At 35.9% G+C, this 24,463-nt stretch overlaps 2 protein-coding genes across 8 annotated transcripts in view; one reads left to right on the forward strand and one right to left on the reverse strand.

The window, feature by feature from the left end:
• The window catches only part of TASOR2 (transcription activation suppressor family member 2), a 97,632-nt gene extending 92,988 nt beyond the window's left edge, over window positions 1–4,644 (forward strand). For 5 of the 6 annotated variants that reach the window (XM_072654222.1, XM_072654220.1, XM_072654225.1 and 2 more), the window contains 3 exons: window positions 1,372–1,553; window positions 2,954–3,065; window positions 3,901–4,644. In XM_072654222.1, coding sequence (XP_072510323.1) covers window positions 1,372–1,553; window positions 2,954–3,065; window positions 3,901–3,904 — 298 coding nt within the window. In that variant the 3' untranslated portion in view covers window positions 3,905–4,644. Of the gene's footprint in view, window positions 1–1,371; window positions 1,554–2,953; window positions 3,070–3,900 lie in introns of those variants that run through there. The other variant, XM_072654221.1, reaches the window with a different exon arrangement.
• A 2,037-nt stretch (window positions 4,645–6,681) lies between these two features.
• The window catches only part of GDI2 (GDP dissociation inhibitor 2), a 36,640-nt gene continuing 18,858 nt past the window's right edge, over window positions 6,682–24,463 (reverse strand). For both annotated transcript variants that reach the window (XM_072654227.1, XM_072654228.1), the window contains exons 5-11: window positions 20,916–21,114; window positions 20,016–20,147; window positions 11,615–11,714; window positions 8,868–9,039; window positions 7,435–7,579; window positions 7,013–7,067; window positions 6,682–6,920 (exon numbers count right to left, since the gene is read on the reverse strand). In XM_072654227.1, coding sequence (XP_072510328.1) covers window positions 6,774–6,920; window positions 7,013–7,067; window positions 7,435–7,579; window positions 8,868–9,039; window positions 11,615–11,714; window positions 20,016–20,147; window positions 20,916–21,114 — 950 coding nt within the window. In that variant the 3' untranslated portion in view covers window positions 6,682–6,773. The remainder of the gene's footprint in view (window positions 6,921–7,012; window positions 7,068–7,434; window positions 7,580–8,867; window positions 9,040–11,614; window positions 11,715–20,015; window positions 20,148–20,915; window positions 21,115–24,463) is intronic.

Raw genomic sequence — 24,463 nt, forward strand, 5'->3', positions numbered from 1 at the left:
GAAGAAGCATTTTTATTGAGGAGTCATCAGACTTAGGGCTTCTTTTACCTTTTCTCTGAATATCCTGAATGGAGATGCCAATGTTACCACAACCTCAGCATTAGGAATAATGTTGGAAGTTGTCTGTTTCTTTGTGAAGAACAAAAACTGTATTTTAAAGATCATTAAAATCAGAATATATTAAATATTTTGCATGTAGACCTGCTTAAAGGGTAGAAATATATTTCTTTCCAGCTCTAGTATTGAACAGTTAAGCAAGCATTTAATAAGTACCTACTGTGTTCTTAACAATTCGAATTAAATTACTTAACCTTACAAAAATAATTGAAACATGTCACTGGTTGGTTCTTCATGCAGTCCTTTGTTGTAACCAAGGACTTCTGCTAAGCCATCATCACCACCATCACCACCACCACTATTACTATCACCTTCACCCTCCCTCTCCCCTCAATAAAAGATTTTTAGTCACACAGAAGCAATTTAAGCTTGGTTCTTGATTAGTTTTGGAGAGAAGTTTGAATAAATGAATAAACAAATGCATTTAATAAGTGCAAAGTGCCAGGGACACAAATAGAAAACTAAGACAGTCCATGTTCTCATGGTACTCAAAACTCTAATGGGAGACAACACATGCGAAATTCAACTTCAGGTCGGATGGAAAGAGCCTCATGGTCTTTAGGATTCAGCAGCAAAGTAGATTTCAGTGCCTCTTCTTTAATGTCATTTCCTTTAGTAAAATCATTAAATTTCTGATAGTGAATTATTTGGAGTACAAATTGATGGCAAGAACTTTCCTTACTGGTTCTTCAATAACTGTAACTTTGACACCTACAGGAGCAGTTGCCAGACTGTATCAACACAGTTATCACTTTATAAGATGATGGCCAAGGGCACTGGGCTAGAAGTATTGCTCTTCTTAAGGCTCTTTGACTTTTCGAGTCCTGGGATGGCCACCCTGGAGTCAGGGAGACCTGAGTTCAAATTTGGCCTCAAACATTTACTAGCTCTGTGACCCTGGGCAAGTTGCTTAACCCTGTTTGCTTCAGTCCCCTTCCTCATTTATAAAAAAAGGAAATGGCAAACCCACTCCAGTATTTTTTCAAATAAAGTCTCACAGAGGGTCTGACATGATTGAAACAATTTAAAAACAACAAAACTAACTGAACAGCATTCCTCACGGTTATTATGAGGAAATCATTTTGTAAACCATAAAGCAAAAGTAGTCATTATGATTTGTGCAGTTTAGTAATGTTAGGTTAGAATATAAACAAAAATGCTTAGGAATGAAATCTGTAAAATTAATGTAGTTTTTAGAATACATATGTTGTCTCAGCTATATTGAATAATTAACATTTCTATTCTCTTTTCCAGAGTAGATTCAGTTGCTCACAGCAAGAATTTAATATTGAAATCATACCAGAGTGCAAATATCATTGAAGTGCTTCATTATCACCAGTGTGATTCCAAATCATCAACAAAATCTGAGTATTTGAAATGTCTACTGAACTTACAGGTTCTTCACATCAATGCCAGGTTCGCTGTGTATCTAACAGGTAAATAGCTGGTTAAAATCTGCCTTTTGCCATTCCTTTATAGTGACTCGTAATGCCAGTTTAACAAGTGTTTGTAAGTTTATATAGGCCATATATATTTACAATATTTACAGTAACTACTCAGTGATATAGATGCTTATTCTATTACATTCAGTTAATTTCCTATGACATACAAAATAGGGTTATTACCCATTTTTAGTGTGTATGCACGTAATGGCTTTTTAGCAGCCATATTTAAATATGGCAGTTTTTTATTTCACTATATTTAATGAACTACTGCTATATTACCAAATTTTGCCACTTTATTTTTAGAGCAGTTCAGTGTGGTGTTTCTTACGAGTCTGAATCAGTCAGACATTCTCAAGACTTGTTAGAGACCTTAGAAGATAGACATCTAGACCAACATATACAGGCAAAAGAAACCATTCTACAGTATACCTGGCAATTGATCATCTATCCTTTGCTTGAAGACTTCTTGTGAAGAGGGAACCCACTGCACCATTCCACATCTGAATTACTTAAATTGTTAAAAGTTTTTCATCGTATCAAGCTTAAATCTGACTCTTTGCATCTTCTGTCCCATTACTCTATACTCAGGGGCCAGAAAAATGCTATTCATATCTCTCTTCTATTTCACTAGCTTTATTCATGTAACTGAAGTTATATATTGCTTCTCCTATATCTTTTCTTCTATAGAAGACAATAAATCCAAGTTAACAAAAATGTTAGTTATTGACCCTGAGACATTTTCTTCTACGTTGACATCATTGGTGCCAATTCCATTTGCTATTTTTGTTGTTGTTCTGTCCTTTCTGGTCCAAAGGTAACCTGCCTTTTCTTCAGTTACATACATTACAAATCACAGTTCCTTAAATTGTTTCTAAGACAATTCAGGAAATGGTTAGCTACTCTGCATTGTAGAGTTCCAGCATATGGCCTAGTAATTGAAATCCTGTGTTACTAATGCCTGTGTGACAGGTTTGTGGTTTCCCAAATTTCTCATCTGTATTATATACTGAAAGTCTGCATTGATCTTTATCTCAGGGATTCTCTCCTTTTTTTCTTGGATTTTTTCACATGACAATATCTTAATATATAATGCTATCCCTTTTAACCAGTTGTTTTCTTTGAATAATATTTACCCTTGAAGAGTTCATACTTGTCATGAGTTTCATTCCAAGCCTCAGTCTTCACTTAGCAATGTATTTATATATGGAGCCATTGTATCCTGCGAATTCTTGTGTTTACTGCCATTTACCCATAAGACTGCTTCCATTCACTACCTGGGGAAGGGATCAAGGGCAGGGAGCAGTGGGCTGGAAACAGCACCTGAGCTTGCATTAATGATCTTTTTGGCAACCAAGTAATTAGTGGTTTTGATTTTTTTTTAAAAAAAATAGATAAACTCAGTACCTCCAGAGAGATATTTGAAAATAGTGGAATCCTGGTTACCGATATAAATAACTTTGCTGGAATTGTACAAAAAGCAGCTCCATTTAAGGCAACCTATTGGTGAGTATAATTCTGTCATAGCCTTTTCTATATACTCTACTCTGTGTGATTAAATATCATAATAAACATACAATAACTGTAAAAATAAATGCTACACACCCATATATACACATATGTACACATGCATCTTAAGAAAACCAAAACAGTTCTAGAAATCTAGTTAAAATTACCACTTGAGCAACTTGCTTATAATTCCGTTCTAGCTTCCTCATCTGCAGGAGATAAATGCTTCCGCTGTCTCATGGGAATTGTGAAAACAAGTATACAAGCCATATTTCAGTTCTTCAATATCTTAGGATCTCATTAGTGTAGATACTTTCACTGAATGCATATTGCAACTCCTTTGTGACCTACATTTTCAGAATATATAATAGCCTTCATCACCTTCCTGTAATCCATTTGGTGGTGTCTTGACTAGCTCATTCTCAGAAAATACTTGGACAAACCCTGAATGTGGATTTGCTATGTCACTAAGCATATATCCGAAATCTTTTATGTTTGGTAGGAGCTGCTAGAACTAACTTATTGTTCTGCTGGCACAGACTCTGAAAACTCTGGAGGTTGTGAACCATGAACATAAATGTAAATTTTTATGAACCCACCAAGTGACGTCTTCTGAAAGTCCATAAGGAGTTAAGAGGAACCAGTTAACAGTTGCTTGTACCATGAATAGGAATTCCAAAAGTATACACAATCAATCAGTCCAGGATTGCATATTTTATCTCAGTGACAGTTGTTTTCATTGACCTGGATTTTTAGGATGATCTGTTTTGTTACAGAAGTACACAAATACACCTAGCTCTTGTTAATCATTGTGAATTTTACCTTTGTCTAGGTGATGAAAGTACCAGCTCTGATGACTTCTTAAGACTAACTACAATGATGAAATAATTCCTTCTTTTCTGCCCTCCCTAACCCCAGACACCTTCAGGAAGAAATGAATCCACTTTTCACCCTTAAACTATAAATTTTTCATTATAATGCAGACATCCTTAGAGGATTGTTTTCCTTTCAATATAGTCTGCTGAAATGTGATTTATTTCAGAATAGCACAGTAGACTTGTTAAGCTTTGGATTATAGGGTTTTAAATTATTTTTAAACAGGATGCATTTTAACAAAGCTAGTAGCATACATTATTAAAATAAAAAAATAGGAAAATGTTACTGAAAGGCTACAAGTTGGAAAACTGTAATGTAAAAGTCCATTTTAACAAGTGTATTTTTTATGGTTGTTTATGTAAATAAGGCATAAGTAGTACATGTTATGGTCTGAAAATCTTTTTATACACTTTTCCCATCTTCTAGAAAATTAACCTAAATGTATTAATGTCTACTGTTACACTACGTGAATTTTTTTTCCTAAATGGTACCTATTTGCAACTGTTCAGTTTTTGTAAATAGCTCACTACAACATCAATATTCTGAGGAATAGTAATCATATGTTTATGGTATTTCAAGAATTTCTATAGTAGTCTTTGAACACTTCGAAGCTAAACAGAAACTTTGTATAAGACGTGGTATCTATTTGGAAGACAGGTTTTATACCTAATTTTTAAAAAATAAAAACAAATAAAATATTTTTCCCTGGATGATTTTATAACTAAAAACATTTTAAAACAAACAATCTCCACTAGGACTTTCTTTTAAATTGTACCGTTAATTGTTAAAAGGAACAAATATTTTCCTTAAAAGGAATTCCTTAAGGAAGTATTTTCTTGTATTCCCCATAAAAAGTTTTGTGCAACTTAAAACATGTCACTAGAATACTAGCTTTTTAAGGGACCCAGATTTGGGTTTAGCCACACTACCATTCTTTACTGGCTACTGCCAGGTTTCATGTTGTTTTTACTTCAAGGATTGGGGTTCCTATAGTCTTCTATAATTTATATTTTTGAGAGGTAACTTATTTTTGATAGGCCTCAGTAATTAACTAAAAGAAAATCTTGTAGCACCGAAACATCACTCTTTAGCCCATTATTACAGTGCCACTGTCCCTGAGAAGGAAATTGTTGGAGGGTGTGGTTTTATTTCCACAGACAATGTATTTCTGTTCTACAACTGCAATTACATGAATTTACCAGATACTTTTTTTAAACTTGGCAGTTTTTCCCCCCATACATGACGCAACTCAAATGATCTAAATGATTTAAGCCATAAACAGTGGCTTTGGACTACTTTCGGGCTTACAGGCAGTGAAGAGCAGACTAAGTTGGCAACTTTGACAGAAAAATTAACAGGGTTAATAACACCTTGAGGTAGGAGGAAGAATACTGGAAAAGTTAAGAACTTCCATGCCATATTTTTTCTACTACCTTTTGTCAACACACTGAGTCAGCATTCCTTTCGTTACAACTATGCCCAAATAAAATAAATGAGCCTTCACTACCCAGATTTCTCACAGCAGAGTGATTACTTAGCAATCTTCTCCCCTCCAGCATTCCTAACTATGCATTCCCATTCTATACCAATCCCCTTTAAGCAGGCTCTCCCTGCTTTCAAAGGTGGCATTGAAGGTAAAAGCATGAAACTTTTCTGTTGTGTTAATAGCTCACTTCCACATACCAGCATAAAAAGACTTGTTGATTCTTTCCCCTTAAACTAGTCTTAGTTTATCATTTTGGACAGATGATGCCCACTTAGAGATGATGCTGAATCATGAAAGAGGAATCCTATATAGCTGGTACAACATAAAGAATTTCGTGTGTGTGTGTGTGTGTGTGTGTGTGTGTGTGTGTGTGTGTGTGTGTGTGTGTGTGTGTGTTTTCACGAGAATGTTCTTTGTAAAAGTCAGGTCTAGCCAATGACAACCTTAGTTACGCTGGGAAGCAAATAGACCAATGAACAGGTACTGGTTTCCAGAATTTGGCTTTACTTTGCAGTACAGAAATCATTTAGAGCCATTTTATGAAACATCACGGACTTGCGAGGCTCTGTCAAATTAATACTGCATTGTGGTTTGGTCCATCCAAAAAGCCGGGGGGGTAGAAGGTACTTTCACATCTTGCCTGCTATTGTTACTTTTTTTTTTTTTATCAGTTTTATTAGATTAAAACACCAAAAGAGCTTTTAGGCACACAAGCCTCTCCTAAATTACGTAAATAGTTTCAAAAGCTATAGCGGGGTTAGAAATCTCTATGCCCATAACTAATGACTATGATATGTGGGCACTGTCGTAATACTTGACATGAGACAAAAACCTAAAGGTATGGGACTTGGCGGGATGCTGCCCCAACACTGGAGTGTTCAATTTAGAGTTTCCTTAATGTTTAAGAGAACATACAGCACATGAACTTAAAGAATCAACACGAGCCCAATAAGCATACAATTGAAAAAGCTATACTATTAAAAGATACAAATACTGTATCAAGTTCTATTTGTCTGCCTCAGTGAGTGTATGTTTAAACTGTGCTTTCCCTTAAAAACACACAGACATACACGCACACACACACACTCAGGGAAACTGAACATAATGTTAGCCATCTGTCACTTCTGGACAGTCATCCCAAGAGAAAGACAGTAATACGTGATATTAAAAGGGGGAGATATAGGGGAACATTTAGAGGCATAGTACTCTCCAATCTCAAAAGAAGTGATTACAAAAGCAGGCCATACAATATTGATTTCATATAATGTTCATTAGGTTCTTGATATAACTCTGTATTAGCTGAAATTTAAATTTCTCCTAATTGGATATTAGCATATTACTGCTTAGTCTTCCCCATAAATGTCATTTTTCTTTCGTTTCATTTCTTCAAAGTCAAACTCAGACCCTGTCATCCTCTTGTAGATGTCTTTAATATCATCACAAGTTGTTTCAAAGTGAGTTGTAGCATCATAAGTGCGGGAAATGAAGATCTGGAGAAATAAATAAAGTTGAGACACTTAAATGATTTTTGAAATGCCTCCTGGGAAAGCCCAAATTTACATAGCCCCACCCCAATACTAACCTGACTTTCTGTTCCCAGATCAGTTGGAATATATAGATCATTGATGCTAACAAATCTGAAAAAAGAGTGTGTTAGAGTGTGAGTTGCATGAGGCAAGGAACACATTTTATTATTCTAGGACATAGCACATAAATGAGCACTTAAATTTTTGTTGAGTACAGTGTTCCCAAGATTACTTGGCACCATAAATATTCAATACATTTGAAGAGGAAACATGGTGACACCACTTTCAATGAAGGCCTTGCGTTGAAAGATCAATACCTTTCTAATGAGGTACTCAAGACAAGGAGCAAGGAAATTAGATATTCTCCATGTAGGGTGTTTATTTTGCAACCTCCTCTGGAACCAAGATGAGAGGCAGCATTAATAACCAGAATCTGCTTTTCAATCAATGGGAACAATCAATAAAATAAGTCACTTACTTCTGTTCGATTGGTTCCAAAAGCTCTAATGCTGGTCTGATTTCCTTCTCAGGTTCTCTGGTTTCCACAGTAGTACTAACAATAGCAATATACTTTCCTTGTGCAGCCACATTGTGTGCAGAAGAAATCATGCAAACGTAGATATCTACAATAAACCATTAAAGCTCATTTTCTACTGCATTTTAAAATGTTGGGTGTTAATACATTTTAAGTCATGTATTTTCTTCATTTTACATTTTAAAATTCTTGACTAGGATTATACCTACTGCACCGGTATTTTAGCGCTAGCACAATGTCATGCAAAGGAACAGGAAGTCAAGGCTCACGTTCTAATCCTACCTCTATCTCTATCAGTGTGATGGTGGACAAAATCTCACTTTATCTCTGTGAGTCTTTCCTTAATTAAAAACAGAGGCCTGAGTAGATATCTTAAGGTCCTATCTAGCTCTAAAATCATGGGATTTCTTAAAAGGAAAAAAAGTACACATTGGTATCCACCCCTTCACTGTTACGCATAAAAATTGGTAAATTCTTTTTTTATAAGTTAAATTAAAAAAAAAAAATCTAGGTTAAGTCATCTACCCCCTCACTGCTGCAAGCAATTCTCTAGGATAATTGCTCGCAACTTCGGTAAGAAATGACTTAGACATAAGTGAGACCAGAACTTGGGGTGTATATGCCTACCCTAGACACAAGTTGTAGTAAACAGTAAAAGATAGTACAGATCTATCAAAGCAATGAAGAAAAGTAGGTGCCTGTCAATTGGTCACTAAATAAATAAATGGCACATGAATGTAATGGGATAATACAGTGTTTTAAGAAGTGAGTATGAACACTACAAACAATACATGAATGGATACAGATAAGCAGTAAAACTACATCTATAAAAAAATCAACATCTATCATGACATACAATAAGGTAAACAGGGCAACAAAAATCAAATCTGAATACTGAATTGTGACTAAGTTGGAACCCAAATCAAAGATCCTTCCCTAATTTTAAGAGGTGGGGGGCTTTGTTAACTTACTGGTTCTACCAAACTTTTTTTCTTTTTTTCCACTCAACACAATTATATATATCAGTGCCACCGAGATGTGATACCATCCACTTTTTGTGTTAATTTTATCGTGTAAGAAAGGATGATGACGATAATGGATGACAATATAAGTTTCATGAAAATAAGTAAAATTAAGTAATGACAAATAACTAGCATAGGAGGTTCTGTCCCATTAGTTTGGCATATTATATAAATTCACTAAGTTCCCTAACAAATTTAACTTGTAGATTTCAATTCTTAAACTTTTTCAAGTTTCCAACTGTTAAAAACTATGTTTTCTTCATTATAACATGTTTAAAATATATAAATACCATAATGAAACAAAAATCCCCTAAAATAACACCTTTTTATCATTAGCCAAACTTTACAACTCACCTGATTTCCGGTTGACCTGGTTCTGTGGAATGATGATCTGGCATGAATTGGCATCATTGGTGTTCTTAATTGGGTGGCTTAGGATACAGATAACTCTGATCACCTGGCCTACTTTTTTTACTCTGTCTTTCACATAACTAGGGTCACAGATCAGCTGCTTGCAACGGGCAATCTGAAACAAAAGAAGACTGTTCAGCACAGTAAAGCACCAGTTAATACTTTAAAATGTGTTCCAATGACAACTTCTCTGAGGGAAAAGAACAGTATTTCTAAGTAAAGTTAATTGTTCATAAAGCTGGATAAATAATTGAGAATAAGCTGGAACTGGAATTGTCAGAGGTAAACCGCTGTCATCTAGTCTAATCCCTTTATTTTACAGATGAGGAAATCAGTGAACAAGGATTTATTAGAACTCATAATAATGGCAAGTCAGGCCAAGTCAACATATTTATTAAACATCTACTATGTGACAGCCACCTTGCTAAGTGCTAGAGGTAGAAATAAAGGGAAAACATATTTAATGTGCCAGATAGGCACTGTGCTTGTTCTAAGTTCTAGGGATACTTAAAAAAAAAAAAAAAAAAAAAAGCAAAAACATGGTCCTTGTTCTTGAGATGGGGTACACAGTATGCAAATAACTATATACAGACAAGATAGGTACAGTGTAAATTGAAAGTAACTGCAGGGGGCTGGGACTAGAAGAGTACTGGGAAAAGCTTCTTAAAGTATAATTTGATCTAAGTCTTGAAGGAAGCCAGGGAAAACAGGAAGCAGAGTTAAGGAAGGAGAGTCTGCTAGACATGGGAGACCAGCCAACCATGCTGAAAAATTGAGCGTCCTAGGCATGAAACAGTAAGTAGGCCAGTGTAGATGTATCTTAAGAACAGAGTAGAATAATGTATAAGAAGACTGGAAATGTAGGACGGAGCCAGGTTGTGACAGGATTTAAACGAAAAAAGGATTTTATATTCGAGCTTGGAGTTAACAGGCCACTACTGGAGTTTACTGAGTAGAATGAATGCAACATGGTCAGACCTGAACTTTAGGAAAATCACTGACACAAATGAGTGAAGGATGGAGGATTGAGATGAGGAAAGGTTTTAAAGCAAGAAAACTGATTTGAAGTTATTGCAACTGTGCAACGGTGGCTGTGTCAATGGAGAAAAGCTGACCCATGCAACAACTGTTATAAAGGTAGAAATGACAAAGTTTGACAACAGATTGTAAGTGAAAAGTCAAAGATGACACTGAGCCTATAAACCTGAGTGACAGGATTGAGGGCAACTCCCTTGACAGTAATGAGAATGGTAGAACATGGGAGATTGTGTGTTTGTCCTTTGTTGCCGAAGAAGACCAAGCCATCAGAAAAATGATGACATGACTTGCACTTGACTTTGTTTTGAGTGAGGGAGGGCTGAGAAGGGAGGCTGGGGGTATACTAGACTCCAGGTCCTCTGATTTCAGATAGTCTAGGGCTCTTTCCAATACACTGCACTATTTTGGCAGCAATTTAACAATTTTTCCTAGTACATGAATGAATTCCATATCATACTGTATAAACAAAAATATCTGACACCTAAAATCTCTACTCACAAAATGGAAACTTTTCAGTATATAACTCAAATGGCATTTCAGAAGTTTCCAGTAAACAGATATATACAAATTCTTGCTTCCTATAGCATCACTTATAAACCTTAAATTCTAAAAAAAAGCTTAATTAGCTACATTATACATAGAAGAATGAAAGGCAAAAAGAAAAGTTCATTTAAAAAAATAAGATTTTATTTACTATGACATCTGTCCTCAAACCATTTCATATTCGTATCAAGGTTAAGTTTCAAGAAGAGTGACAGAAAAGCTCCAGTGGCCAAATCTAGCACCTCTTGGACAGCTCTACGTAAATTCCCCTTTCCCATTACAAGCCTTATTAACCACAACAAAGAAAAACCTTCGTATTGTTCCCAGGCTGGCTAAAAGCTGGCAGGCCAGTCTATGTAATTAGACTTAATTAGACTTCAACTAAGCCAAGAAATAAGAGAAAATTATTTGGGCATGATCCTTAAGAGCAAATTCTTAAATAAGAGAATGGAACATTCCAGAGATGATTTGCCTTGGTATGAGTGACAAAGTAGAATTTTATAGATAGTAACTTATCTTAAGATTAGCATCGTACCTTACAATCTTACCATAGTGTTAAACAAATATAAGCTACTGCAGTGTTAATAGGACTTTGTTGAAAAAGTTATGAAATCACAGAACCCTAGAGATTATGTACACCTCAATAGCTGAGACAAGAATAAGATCCTCTGACTTCAAGTCAAAAAATATTTTTTTCTATTATACCTGGACACAAATAAAGTAAAAGCAGAACCACACCCAACAAAAACTCATTTGGTGCCAAGAATACACTTTGTGTAAAGAAGTACTTCGAACCTTACCAATTTCAACCAAAATTTATGAATCCAGAGACATAAAGTAGAAATCAGCACTGAAGATGCCATTAAGCCAATGATATTTGACTTTTTAAGTGCCCATAGCTTGTGCCTAACTAGTTCAAAATAATCATTAGTAATTCACACAGAATGTTCAAGTGCTACATAAACATTTGAACTCTTATGATTATTCTTAGTGTTAGATTTCCTGTACAATCTGGAACTTAATGGATGTAGCATGCAATAATAAGTACTCACAAATGATAAAATTTTGTTACATATTAGATATCTTCCCCATATCCAAAGCTACTATACCTCTCCTTCAGATTTCACACCAATCACTTGTCCATCTTTTACAATGATTTCTTCAATTGGCTTGTTCAACATATAGGTACCTCCATAAATGGCACTTAGCCTATAAATGAAAGGAAAAAAATAAACCTCAGTAAAAGTTTTGAATTGTTCCAGCTGATAAAAACTCTCCATAACTTTTACAAAGGAAACTTCATCAACTCACTTCCTTCTAGAAGGCTTTGGCTTAAAAGTTAACAGAGACTTTTAACTAAAATGGTTGCTTCAAGAGAAACAGATTACATAGCAGACACATATCAACTCCAGCAAAAAGCTGAAATCCACACTAGACCAAGCAATTATCAAGTAATCCAATGAAAACCTACAGTAAGTGACACCTTCTACTCCGGAACTGTACAAAAAGTCAACTGAAATCCATGGGGGACAGAAAAAGTAACTACTAGCAAAGCCAACACAGGCACTTGTTCAGACAAACAAGTGAGCAACCTCCAAGTATAAGCAAAAAGGTTCCAGAGATGAACAGCCTGCAATTCCCTAGCCAACCCCAGAGGAAGAGGGGATCCAGTGCTCTAATTCTGAAAGCTCTGGGTGGGGAGAGAAGCACAGGAGTCTGAAGGAACCACAAAAGATCATACATGGCTGACCACCCTAACCAAAAGCAGTAGAAAGCCCTAAATAATTAAAGCTGGAGATGAGTAAATCCAAAGAAGACACCAACTAGTATAAAAAAGTATTGGGGGTGGGGAGAGGCCAGAGCCAAGATGGCAGAGTAGAAGGATGACTCTAAGAGCTCTCCCCCCACAGTCCGTTAAATACCTGTAAAAAATGACTCTAAACAAATTCTAGAGCAGCAGAAGCCACACAACAACAGAGTGAAAGAGATTTGCAGCCCAAGACAGCTTGGAAGGCTGACAGGAAAGGTCCATCACACCAGGTGTGGAATGCAGCCCAGCCTTGACCGTGTGGTGCCAGCAGGGACAGGACCCAAAAAGGCTTCAGGGTGCCACCAGCAGCAGCAGTTCCCAGATTGCTCAACCCACAAATGCCAAAGACAGCTTCAAAGGTCAGTGAGAAAACACTTTCACCTGGGTGAGAAGGGAGCAGAGTGGTCCTGCCCTAGCCCTGGTCCCAGGTGGCCCCAGTGTCCATTTTTGGAGCCAGAGTCCTCTGCCTAAAGCCCCTGGGGGAATGGAGCAGCCCATCTGGGTCTCAGCCCTGAGTGGCAGCCCTGGGCTGAAGAGGAGTGCTGGTGTGGTAGAGCTGGTGGAGGCTTGGGAGAGGATCCTGGGCAGAAAAGCTTGCAGTAGCTCCCAGACCAGACCACAGGCCAGGAGAGGAATAAACACCTCTCCCTTGATTGTGCCACCTTGGAGGAAGTGAGAACTTAGAGGTGGCCAAAGTATACCTTCCTCTTGACAAAGGACTCAAAAGTCAAGTAAGTGGCTGGGAAAATGTTCAAAAAATTGGGAAAAAATAAGACTATAGAAGGCTACTTTCTTGGCGAACAGGTATTTTCTTCCATCCTTTCAGATAAGGAAGAACAATGCATACCATCAGAGGAAGACATAAAAGTCAAGGCTTCTGCATTCAAAACCTCCAAAATAAATATGAAATGGTCTCAGTCCATAGAAGAGCTGAAAAAGGATTCTGATAATCAAATAAGAGAGGTGGAGGAAAAACTGGGGAGAGAAATGAGAGAGATGCAAGAAAATCATGAAAAGAGAGTCAACAGCTTGCTAGAGATGCAAAAAAAATGCTGAAGAAAATAACACCTTTAAAAATAGACTAATTCAAATGGCAAAAAGAGGCCCAAAAAACCAATGAGGAGAAGAATGCTTTAAAAAGCAGAACAGGCCAAATGGAAAAAGAGGTTCAAAAGCTCACTAAAGAAAATAGTTCTTTAAAAATAAGAATAGAGCAGAGGGAAGCTAATGACTTTATGGGAAATTAAGAAATTACAAAACAAAACCAAAAGCATGAAAAAACAGCAGACAATATGAAAAATCTCAATGGAAAAACAACTGACCTGGAAACTAGATCCAGGAGAGACAATTTTAAAATTATGGGACTACCTGAAGGCCATGATCAAAAAAGAGCCTAGACAGCATCTTTCATGAAATTATCAAGGAAAACTGCCCTGATATTCTAGAACCAGAGGGTAAAATAAATACTGAAAGAATGCACCAATCACCTTCTGAAAGAGATCCAAAACAAAAAACTCCTAGGAATATTGTAGCCAAATTCCAGAGTTCCTAGGTCAAGGAGAAAATATTGCAAGCAGCTAGAAAGAAACAATTAGAGTATTGTGGAAATACAATCAGTATAACACAAGATCTAGCAGCTTCTACATTAAGGGATCAAAGGGCTTGGAATAGGATATTCCAGAAGTCAAAGGAACTAGGATTAAAACAAAGAATCACCTACCCAGCAAAACTGAGTATAATACTTCAAGGGAATAAATGGTCATTCAATGATATAGAGGATTTTCAAGCATTCATGATGAAAAGACTAGAACTGAAGAGAAAATGTGACTTTCAAACACAAGAATTAAGAGAAGCATGAAAAGGTAAACAGGAAATAGAAATCCTAAAGGACTTACCAAAGTTGAACTGTTTACATTCCTACATGGAAAGGTAATATTTGTAATTCTTGAAACTTTTCTCAGTATTTGGGTAGTTGGAGGGATTTTACACACACACACACACACACACACACACACACACACACACACACACGTAAACAGAGAGCACAGGGTGAGTTAAATAGGAAGGGATGATATCTGAAAAAATAAAGGGGTGAGAGAGGAATATTTTGGGAGGAGAAAGGAAGAAATGGAATAGGGCAAATTACCTCTCATAAAAGAGGCAAGAAAAAGCTTTTTCAATGGAGGGGAAAAAGGAGGAGGTGAGAGGGAAAAAGTGAAGCTTACTCTCGTCACATCTGGCTTAAGAAGAGAATAACATGCGTGCTCAATTTGGTATGAAAATCTATCTTACACTACAGGAAAGTAGGGGAGAAGGGGATAAGTGAGGTGGGGGGATGACAGAAGGGAGGAGAAAGTAATTACAAGTAAACCCTTTTGGGGAGGGACAAGGTCTAAAGAGAGAATAGAATAAATAGGGGGCAGGATAGGATGGAGGGAAATATAGTAAGTCTTTAGTAAAACTACATATGTATAGCCTATACTGAATTGCTTGCCTTCTCAGTGGGAATGGGTAGGGATGGAAGAAGGGAAAGAAGTTGGAACTCAAAGTTTAAGGAATGAATGTTGAGAATTGTTTTTGCATGCAACTGGGAAATATGAAATACAGGTAATGGGGTATAGAAATCTATCTTGCCCTACAAGAAGAGAAGATGGGGATAAGGGAAGCGAGGGGTGTGATAGGAGGGCAGATTGGAGGAAAGGGCAATCAGAATGCACAGTGTTTTGAGGTGGGGAAAGGGAGAGATGGGGAGAAAATTTGTAACTCAAAATCTTGTGGAAATGAATGTGGAAAACTAAAAATTAAAAAAAAAAAGTATTGTAGATCTGAACATCTCCCCCAAAAGGAGAAAAACTGTAAGCAGAGATGCAAAAGGAAAGGCATATTTTTCCAAATGGATTATCTAGTCCTTTGGGTACCTAGAAGACATGAAGCTAGAAATAAAAAATCAAACGCTCTAGAGAAAAAAATTGGAAGAAGAGTTTAGAAGAGAAATTGCTAAACCTTACCAAAGAAGTGGATTTGCTGAAAACTAGGACAGAACAAACAGAAATTAATGGATCTATGAGACAGCAAATATTAGAAAATCCAAGAAAAGATATCTGTTACCAAAAAACTGCCCTAGAAAACAGGTAAAGAAGAGATAATTTAAGGATCATTGTACTCCCTGCAAAGCATGATTTTAAAAAATATCCTACATACTATATTTCAAGAAACCATTAAATGAAAACTGACCAGATCAATTAGAACTAGAGGGCCAAGTAAAGACAGAAAGAATCCGCTCATTGCCTCCTAAAAGCAACCCCAGAAGGAATATACTAGGAATGACAAAATTCAGAGCTTCCCGTGTCAAAGAAAAAATACTACAGTGACCAGAAATAAGTAGTTAAAAGTGCCAAGGAACCATAGTCAGGATAACAAAAGACCTGGCAGCTTCTATTGTAAATGGGAGATTTTGGAATACAATATTCCAAAAGGCAAAAGAATAACCCTGAAAAGCTGAGTATAATCCTACAAGAGCCATTAGAGAACTTTTGTATATTTTTGATGAAAAGACCAGAACTGAGTAGGAACTCTGAAATACAAACATAAAAACCCAGAGAAATCTAAAAAGGCAAATTTATTTGTTCCATATGATGGTTTAGTGCTAACAGAGAGGGAAGAAACAACTATCCCTTCAGAATCCTAAGATCTTCAAAGAAAATTTAGGGGATTAAGTAAAAGAGAGGTCCTGGGGATACATTGCTTTTGTTCTGAGAGTCTGAAAAGGATTCAAAGAGAAGGGAAAATAAAAGGAAATAACAGTATCATTTCTCATAACTGAAGTGTGAAAAAAAAGTATATAAACATGGAAGAAGGGCAGGGAAGAATGGCTAGCAGGTGAACCCCAAGCTTATCTGAAACAGATAAAAGAATGATGAATAAAAATAAACAGTTTGGTGCGGAAATTCATCAAACTCAACAGGAAACTAAGAGGAGATGGGAGTTTAAGAGAGGGGATAATGCTGGGGAGTCACCAAAAAATCCAACTTCCTAACCCTGGTGAAAGAATTATAAGTAAAACAAAAAAACAAAAAGCTAGAATCTAAAGGTGTGCCCATCAAATGGGGAATAGCTAAATAAACTGTGATATGTGAATGTAAATGGACTATTACCGAACCATAAGAAATGATGAAACAGGTAATTTCAAAGAATCCTGGGTAGTATGAATTGATATAGTGTGAAATAAGAAAACAATTTATACAAGACAACATTATAAAGAAAAGCAACTTTGAAAGACTTAAGAACTCTATTCAACGTCATGATCAACTATGATTCCAGAGGGCTGATAATATATGCTACCATTACTTACTTACAGAGAATGATAAGTGAAAAATGAGACACATTATGGGTGACACATGGATTTGTTTTGCTTGACAACTCCTATTTGTTACAAGGTTCCCCCCCACATTTTTAAATATGAAAGAAGAGGAAGAGAGAAAGAAAGCAAGCAACAGTGATGTCAAATGAGAATGGCAATTAGGGAACAGAAGGAACTCAGAAAAGTAGAACAATTTTGGAAGTAATGTGTGAAATTATGTTGCTGTTGTTTTTTAAAGCAAGCACTAGAAAATTGGAGGTTCCATTGCTTTTACAATCCTTTTTCATGCTCTATGTATATGGAAATTATCTTTTTTCGGTGTTTAAGTTAAGAATTTTTAAAAAAATATGAATCATCAAGAGCACCAACTGCAAAAGTCAAAGCTGTGTAATCTCAAAAGCTAAGAAATTTTTTATTAATAATTCAAAGATTACTGACCATTGTACTTTTGAGATAGGCTAGAAAAAGTAGTTTAACTTGCTTTCTTTTTAAAAACACAGCTTCCTAATGTGTTTTCCAAAAATTCTTCAGTTATGCTAGTTTTTTGATGGAAGTGATATCAGAACGGTGGTATCCTCAACAGGAAAATTATAGAAAAAGAGGAGAGTTTGAAGAGGAAAGATAATGAGTTATTGTTAAGTCCAGGCCAAAAACAACAGTTCTCATCTCAACTTAGATCCAGGGAAGTTTGGTAATTTCACGTGTATAGCACAGTAAACTGATTCCAAGTGGCCCTGTAAGAAAGCATTTAATTACCATTTAAAAGATGGATAATTGTTTTTTAAAAAAAAGATGGATAATTGTTAAGAAACACTAAATATTACAACTGTAGGACAGATATTTCAATAAAATTTGGCTTTTGACATCTTCATTTCACACATGCAAGTTTTTGAACTAAAAAGAAGAAAAAATCCCAGGCAACTCTCTAAGAATAACAAGTTGCTGATATTCACTGGTGGAGGGACTTTTCACACTGGGAGCTTCCTGTACCAATGAAATTATTCAACAATCAATAAGCATCTATTAAGTATCTACTATATTACTGGCTCTGTGCTAAGCACTGATGACAGAAAGAAAGTCAAGGAGTTCACAGTCTAATGGGAGAGACAACAAAAAAACAACTGCATACTAACAAGCTATATTCAGGATAAAGTGCAAATAATCAACAACAAGAAAGCCTTGTGAATAAATGAGGATCTGGAAGGGCTTCTGGTAGAAAGTGGGATCTTAGGTGGGACTTGACAGCCAAGGAAGCCAGGAAGCAGAGATGAAGAGGGAATGAATTCCAAGTGTGGAGGGTAGCTAGAGAACATAAGGTGTAAGAAGACTGGACAAGTAGGAAGGAGTCATGTTATGAAGGGCTTTAAAAGGGAAATAGAGGATTTAATATTTGGTCCTAAAGGTAAAAGAGGAGCTAACAGAATTGACTGACTGAGTAAGGGGAGTGATATGTTACACTTATCAGATCACTTTGATAGTTCAGTGGAGCAGGGAGAGATCTATGGCAGAAAGACCTAACAACAGGCTACTGCTGACTGAGGGGATGAACACCTACACCAGGGTAATAGCAGTGTGCACTTATGCGATATAACAAAGGCAAAAATGACAAGAGTTGGCAACAGATTGGCTATGGGCAGTAAAAAAGAAAAGGGAGTCAAGGATGACACCAAGCTTGCAGTGACTATGAGTGTGATGATACCTTCGATAGTAATGGTAAAAACTAGAAAGAGGAAGGTTTTAGGGGAAAAGATAATGAGTTATCATAGGGCCAGACCAAAAACAACAGCCCCAACCTCAGAACTCAGACCCAGGGAAATTTGATAATCAGAGTTTACATGCATACCAACATGAAGTTGATTCCAAATGGCCCTGTAAGAAAACATTTATGATGAGTAAAGGGAAATCCTCATTCTAAATATTTATCACCTTTGGCCCACTACTACCAAGGACTAAAGTGGTCTAAAAGCTGGAAATGAGGAGCACTGTGTCTGATTCAGTCACCAAAGTTCAACTTAAGGTTCTGTTTTGTTTTGGATTTTTTTGAGGTTAGCTTAGAAAGACAATCATATTGAGATCTATTTTTTTTAGATATAACCAATGAGAAATTTTGTTTTGCTTAAGTATGTATGTTTGTGTAGCTTTGTTTTTCTTGCTTTCTCAATGGGGGGAGTAGGGTGAGGAAAGTAAGGAGGAGAGAAGGCTGATCATTGTGTGAAAATAAAACAGTATTTTTTTTTTTAAAGAAAGATAATCTGATCTTTGCCTTACTTAATCTTTTGATCCTCAACCAAATGTTAAGTTCCTAAAAGGCGGGATACACATCTCTTTTATTTTCCATTTTACCTATGTCTTACACACAGTGGATACTCAATAAGTGTTACTTACTGATTTTCTGCAAGATAATATTCATTTCAAAGCCAAAAGTGATACTGAATATTAATATTGTTCCTACAAATATGAGACCTGTTAGTAATATGCATTCTGCTTTACCAAAAATCTTTAATGCTTCTGACCTTTAGAATTCAACTTAAAGTGAGAGATCTAGTTCCCTCATTTTATACAGAAGAACACTAACATCCAGAGATTAAATGACCTGTCCAAAATGACAACAGTAAGGAGTAAATAGCAGAGAGGGCTGACACCAAAGCTCTGGTAACTGCTACTTCCATTTGCCTCTTCTGTTGTCTGTTCTCTTCTGCTGTTTTATACTGCAAATTCAGAAAGTATTTAATTTCTCTGATATTTTAAGATCTTTTTTCATGAAAAGACACTTCCTACTGGGAAAAAAAAACCCTTTTGAACACCATCATTCAAAATCAGACATGCCAATTCTATGTCATCATAAACTATGTGGCAATTTTTAAAAATGTTTTAGAACTTAAAATATCCAAATGAGTGTTAAACTTCTACAAAAGTCACTTTGGAAAGCCACATATTTAATTCAATGATGCAGCAGTAATTTTAGAACTGACTTGAGGACCAAGTCTTATAAGAAAATTCAATTTTGTACTATAGGATACTTTCTGAACCAAAATATTGTTACTTGTCTTGTTAACACTAAACTTAACTATGAACTGTTCTGTTTTTCCCAAGTATCAAATTACTCATAAAGAACAGAAATTTTCTATTGCAAAGAATATTCAAAAGAAAGGAACATATGGAATTACGGTAATTCCAAAAATGTCTTAAGTGACATCAGAAAGGCATATACCTCTTCCTGAGATGACTATATTGATGTGACAAGCCAATGAAATTTTCCATACAGCACATTAGTATCAGCTAATTTAACTTAATTAGAAGATTACATTTATACTCAGGGATCAAAAATATGGGTTTTTACCTTGCAAATCCTTGGGGCAGCTCTCCAAGGCCATACAGTGGATAAAGATATGGACTCTTGCCATATCTTGCCAAAGAGTCGCTATAAAGTTTAATCCTGTTGATGGTTTCATAACATGGTTGATCTAAATAGCTGAAAAACAGTAATGACAATAGCACAGGGTTTTATTTATAGCTATTTGTTTCTAATACTAATCTCATTTCTCAACGGTACTGCTCCTAAGTGTCTGTTTTACTTCACCTTCAGGGCATAACAATGCATTTGCTTCATTAAAATGCCTACATCAGATAACAGATATATTCCTGAAGAATGCACTTAAAGAAGGCTCCAAAAAGAAAGTCCATCTTTAAACAATAGTATAAAATATAAAATGAAGGTTTCAGGGGTAGCATGCACTTATACTTAAATTACATTTAGTATCTGGACTAGGTGTCCAAACACTGGGAAAAAAAGGGGACAAATCTGTAATTTCAATGGTAAAAGGATTCCTGGTGAGGAAATTCCCTTCAATGATGCAGACTGGCAACTCAAGCCTTAAGGAAGTCACCTGGGACATTAATTTGCATAGGGACACACAGCCAGTATATATTAACAGATGGGATTTAGACCCAGGTTTTTCCTCATTCTCCCATGACACCATAATGCCTCTCAAATGAAAAACTAGGAAGTAAATAAAGGCTAAAAGATATGCCCTGCATAGACCTTTTCATATGCTTTAATTATCTAAGAAAATAAGGCTAGCTTTAAATGAGCATTAGGGTTCTACAATTTCATCTCAACTGTTATGGAAGAAGTTTATCTAAAGAGATTTCTAAAAGTAGGACTTTTAGAGGTAACGAACCTTTTGGGAAAATACTGAGATTTTTCAAAATTAAGACCACTAAAATATCAAACACTCACTCATCAGTTCTGTAAAGGGCAAGGGCATGGCCAGTGAAATCTATGACATCTTGGCCCAAATCAAACTTCTTGTATACATCTCGCATTGTAGTCTTCCTAGGATCAACACCCTCAAAAGTTCTGGAGTCTTTTTCATCAAAGTTGGCAACATATACTAAGAATTTCCTGAACCGACGTTTCTCAAACAGTCCCATCAAGCCTAAACACATTCACACACGAGGAAAAAACACACAAAACAAAATGAGAATTGAGTAACAAGGAAAATATAAGAACCAAGTCAATAAACTGGGAGACTGAAGAGTCCAATAAAATGTTCAAGGCATACTACAGTAAGAACTCTGGAAAGAGTAGTGATACATTCTCAATTTCATAAAGCTTCCCAAAACTGAAGTGACACGACTATAGCACAGTTATAAATTTTCAACTAAAATATAATTATCACCATAAATTAGTGAAGTATGAAGTGTACATCTTTAAATATCACTGTCAGATAAAAGATATTTCTTGAAAAAAATGCTTTAAGGTATCCTACTGCTGTTGTTCCTTTATCAGTGGAGGCTGAGCAGCTGAACCACCTGATTTGACATCAGAAAACAAGCATCAGTCAACATGCCAAAATTCTGGTATTCGGTTTTCACTTACTTAATATATGCCCTTGGTTATTATTAGAAAAGAACTTTAAGGTTACCCTGTTCACACTCACCCCCAACCCCCAAGCCAAACTAGATTCAGTTTAAGTGGCAAATATGCTACCAGTCACTTATTTTAACAAACTGTAAAGTGAAAAAAGCCTTTCTACATAATGTTTAGGTTGAACCTTTTAAATACACTTTAGTTTTGATCCAACCACTTATTCAGATAAGGATATTTCAAAGGTAAAAAATCAGGACATTATTCATTGTTAACTATTTCTCTCTACTTCAAACTGTTTCAGACCTTCCCATTACTACTGGTAAGTCTGTTAAGTCTGACAAGTGACATCCAGATAAAGTTGTCTACATAAGCACTCTTATCCATCAAATTATTTTAAGCTATTGAAGCTTAAAAAAAAAAAATCAAATTACTCTAATGTTTGGACTCCATTTAAGATTTGACTTATGCCTAAGTATTTATTTAGCAAAATGTAGATTTGTATTTTATAACATAGTAGGAGAGCTGTGGCTGACCCTCTGATTGTTATTTTTTTCTTAGCTATGTATGGTATTAGATGGGGAAGACACAAAGTTGTGGCAAAATTCAAGTAAAATATCTTTAAATACCTACTATGATAGCACTGCACTATGGCGCCTAAGGGTGATACAAAAATGAGCAAGACAGTGCTCAAAAGTTAGCCTACAATCTTTTTCAGGAGGTAAATTGAGGATGCAAATACCTATAAGACAAATCAAGACTGCATCAACTGCACTGGAGTATTACAAAATGCTCTATCGAAAGCCACAAATACTTGTTGCCTAACATATTTTTAGCAAGACCAATGCTGTCTGGAAATTTTGAAAACTCTTTAATTATAAAAGTTAAGGTAAGTGTATTAAACATGATTTCTACTTTATCATTTCCATAATAGTTAATTCTATATGCTGAGCTGTCTATTACAACCAAGGGGGCTTCATTTTAGGTACTACATGTATATTCTTATTGGACTCTGGCTTCTGACCTCATTACTCAAATGAAAATGCTCTCTCCAGTTACTAGTACTATCTTAACTGCTAAATCCAATGGCCTTAATCCTCATTCTTTTTGCCTTATCTGCAGCATTTGACACTGGTGACTGTCCCATTCTATATACTCTCTCTTCTCTGAATTTCTATGACACTGCTGTGTCTTGGTTCTCTGACATATCTGGCCACTTCTTCTCAGTCTTCTGTTAGATCTTTATCCATATTCTGCCCCCTAACCCTCATTCTTGAGCCCTTACTTCTACTGTCTACACCCTTGATCAATCACCATGTATTTGATGATTCAAAAAAATCTAAATACTGCTTCACTAACTGACTACTGGGCATTTTGAAATGGATGTCCTATAGGAATCTCAAACTCATCATATCTAAAATACGGCCCTATTTTTCTCCAAATTGACACTCACTTCCTAACTTCTGTGTCTTTCTACTGAAGGAACCATTACCCTTCTAATTGCCTAGGTTCACCTCAGAGTCAGCCTTGAATCTTCAAGCTCCCTCTCCATGATAGCTCCTCAATTGTCAAATCTTTTCAATTCACTTCTATAGCGTTTTTCACATTTATCCCCTTCTCTCTACCTCAAATGGCCATCACCTTCACTCAAGACCTTATCTCCTCTTGCCTGAACTATTACAATAATCTTTCTGCTTCAAGTTTCTCCCTTTTTCAATCTATCCTCCACAAAGCCACCAAGTGATACCTTCTTCACAAGAACAAATCTGGCCATGTCCTTTGTTCAAATGCCTTTCTATTACCATCAAATGCAAACTCTTTTGTTTGGCATTTAAAACCTTTCACAATGAGGAGGTAATCCACCTTTCCAGATTTGTTACTGCCCTGCGCATACTTCCAACTATACTTTTCCCCATATAACAATTCATCTCTCATCTTGTACATGTGTTCTTATGTGGTATAGTTAATGGTGTAATAACACATTTCCCCTAATAGGCTATAGGCTCAACGTGGGTAATCTTATCTAAACTTTGCATGTATCTCAATATTGTAGCTACCTCACTACTTTGTAAATAACAGAAGCATAATGTTTACTGAATTAGATGTGCACAAATTCCATGGAGGAGGCTGCATGGGCAGTATAAGGATGAATGAAAAATAAGAGAGGGAGGACACATCCCCCAAAAGTGGGGAAAATGTCATTGATTTTGTTTTCATTCTCATTTTATTTAAATTTTTAAAAAACAGCCCAGAAGCATCTCAACCAGAAAATCAGAAGAACCTCAAAATAAATTAATAGTCTGATCTGATTTAAATGATAAGTTACTGATGTACTTGAGAGGAGCAAATGACACTGAACTCATATGAAACATTTATAGGGTCTACAGCTATGGATAATCTTAAAAGAAAGACTAAAGGTGATTGTAAAATGTCAGATTGTTAGTAACTGGTTATTAGGCAGGAGTTAAATAGCCATAAACAGCAATAACTGTGAAATTATGATGTTTCTTTTTTTTACAACAAAGCTTATAAGGCTAAAAAGTTAAAGGCTCTTGTCCAGTGGACATTCTAATGGAGATCTAAATCATCAACACTAACATTCTCTGTAAATGAAAATATAAAACAGAAAAGATGCTGCTGCTAAGTGGAAATAATATTCTGGTATTCTCCTTGGAGAGGAATAAAGGAACCAGTAGTATTGATTTTATCATACGCTGAAGGGGGAAAAAAATCATTCAATGTGAAATTTGATAATTTTATCTGGTAGTGCTTATGATAAGCATTTACAAAAAGATCACCATGAAAATAATTGCAGTAACATAACTAACGTGAAAATACGTTTTAATAAAAATGTATATGTAGAACCCAAAAAAGATTGCATGCTATCTTAGCGAGGAAGGGGGAGAAAATTTAAAACT

This window comes from Notamacropus eugenii, chromosome 3 (assembly GCF_028372415.1).
Source record: "Notamacropus eugenii isolate mMacEug1 chromosome 3, mMacEug1.pri_v2, whole genome shotgun sequence".
NCBI lineage: Eukaryota > Metazoa > Chordata > Mammalia > Diprotodontia > Macropodidae > Notamacropus > Notamacropus eugenii.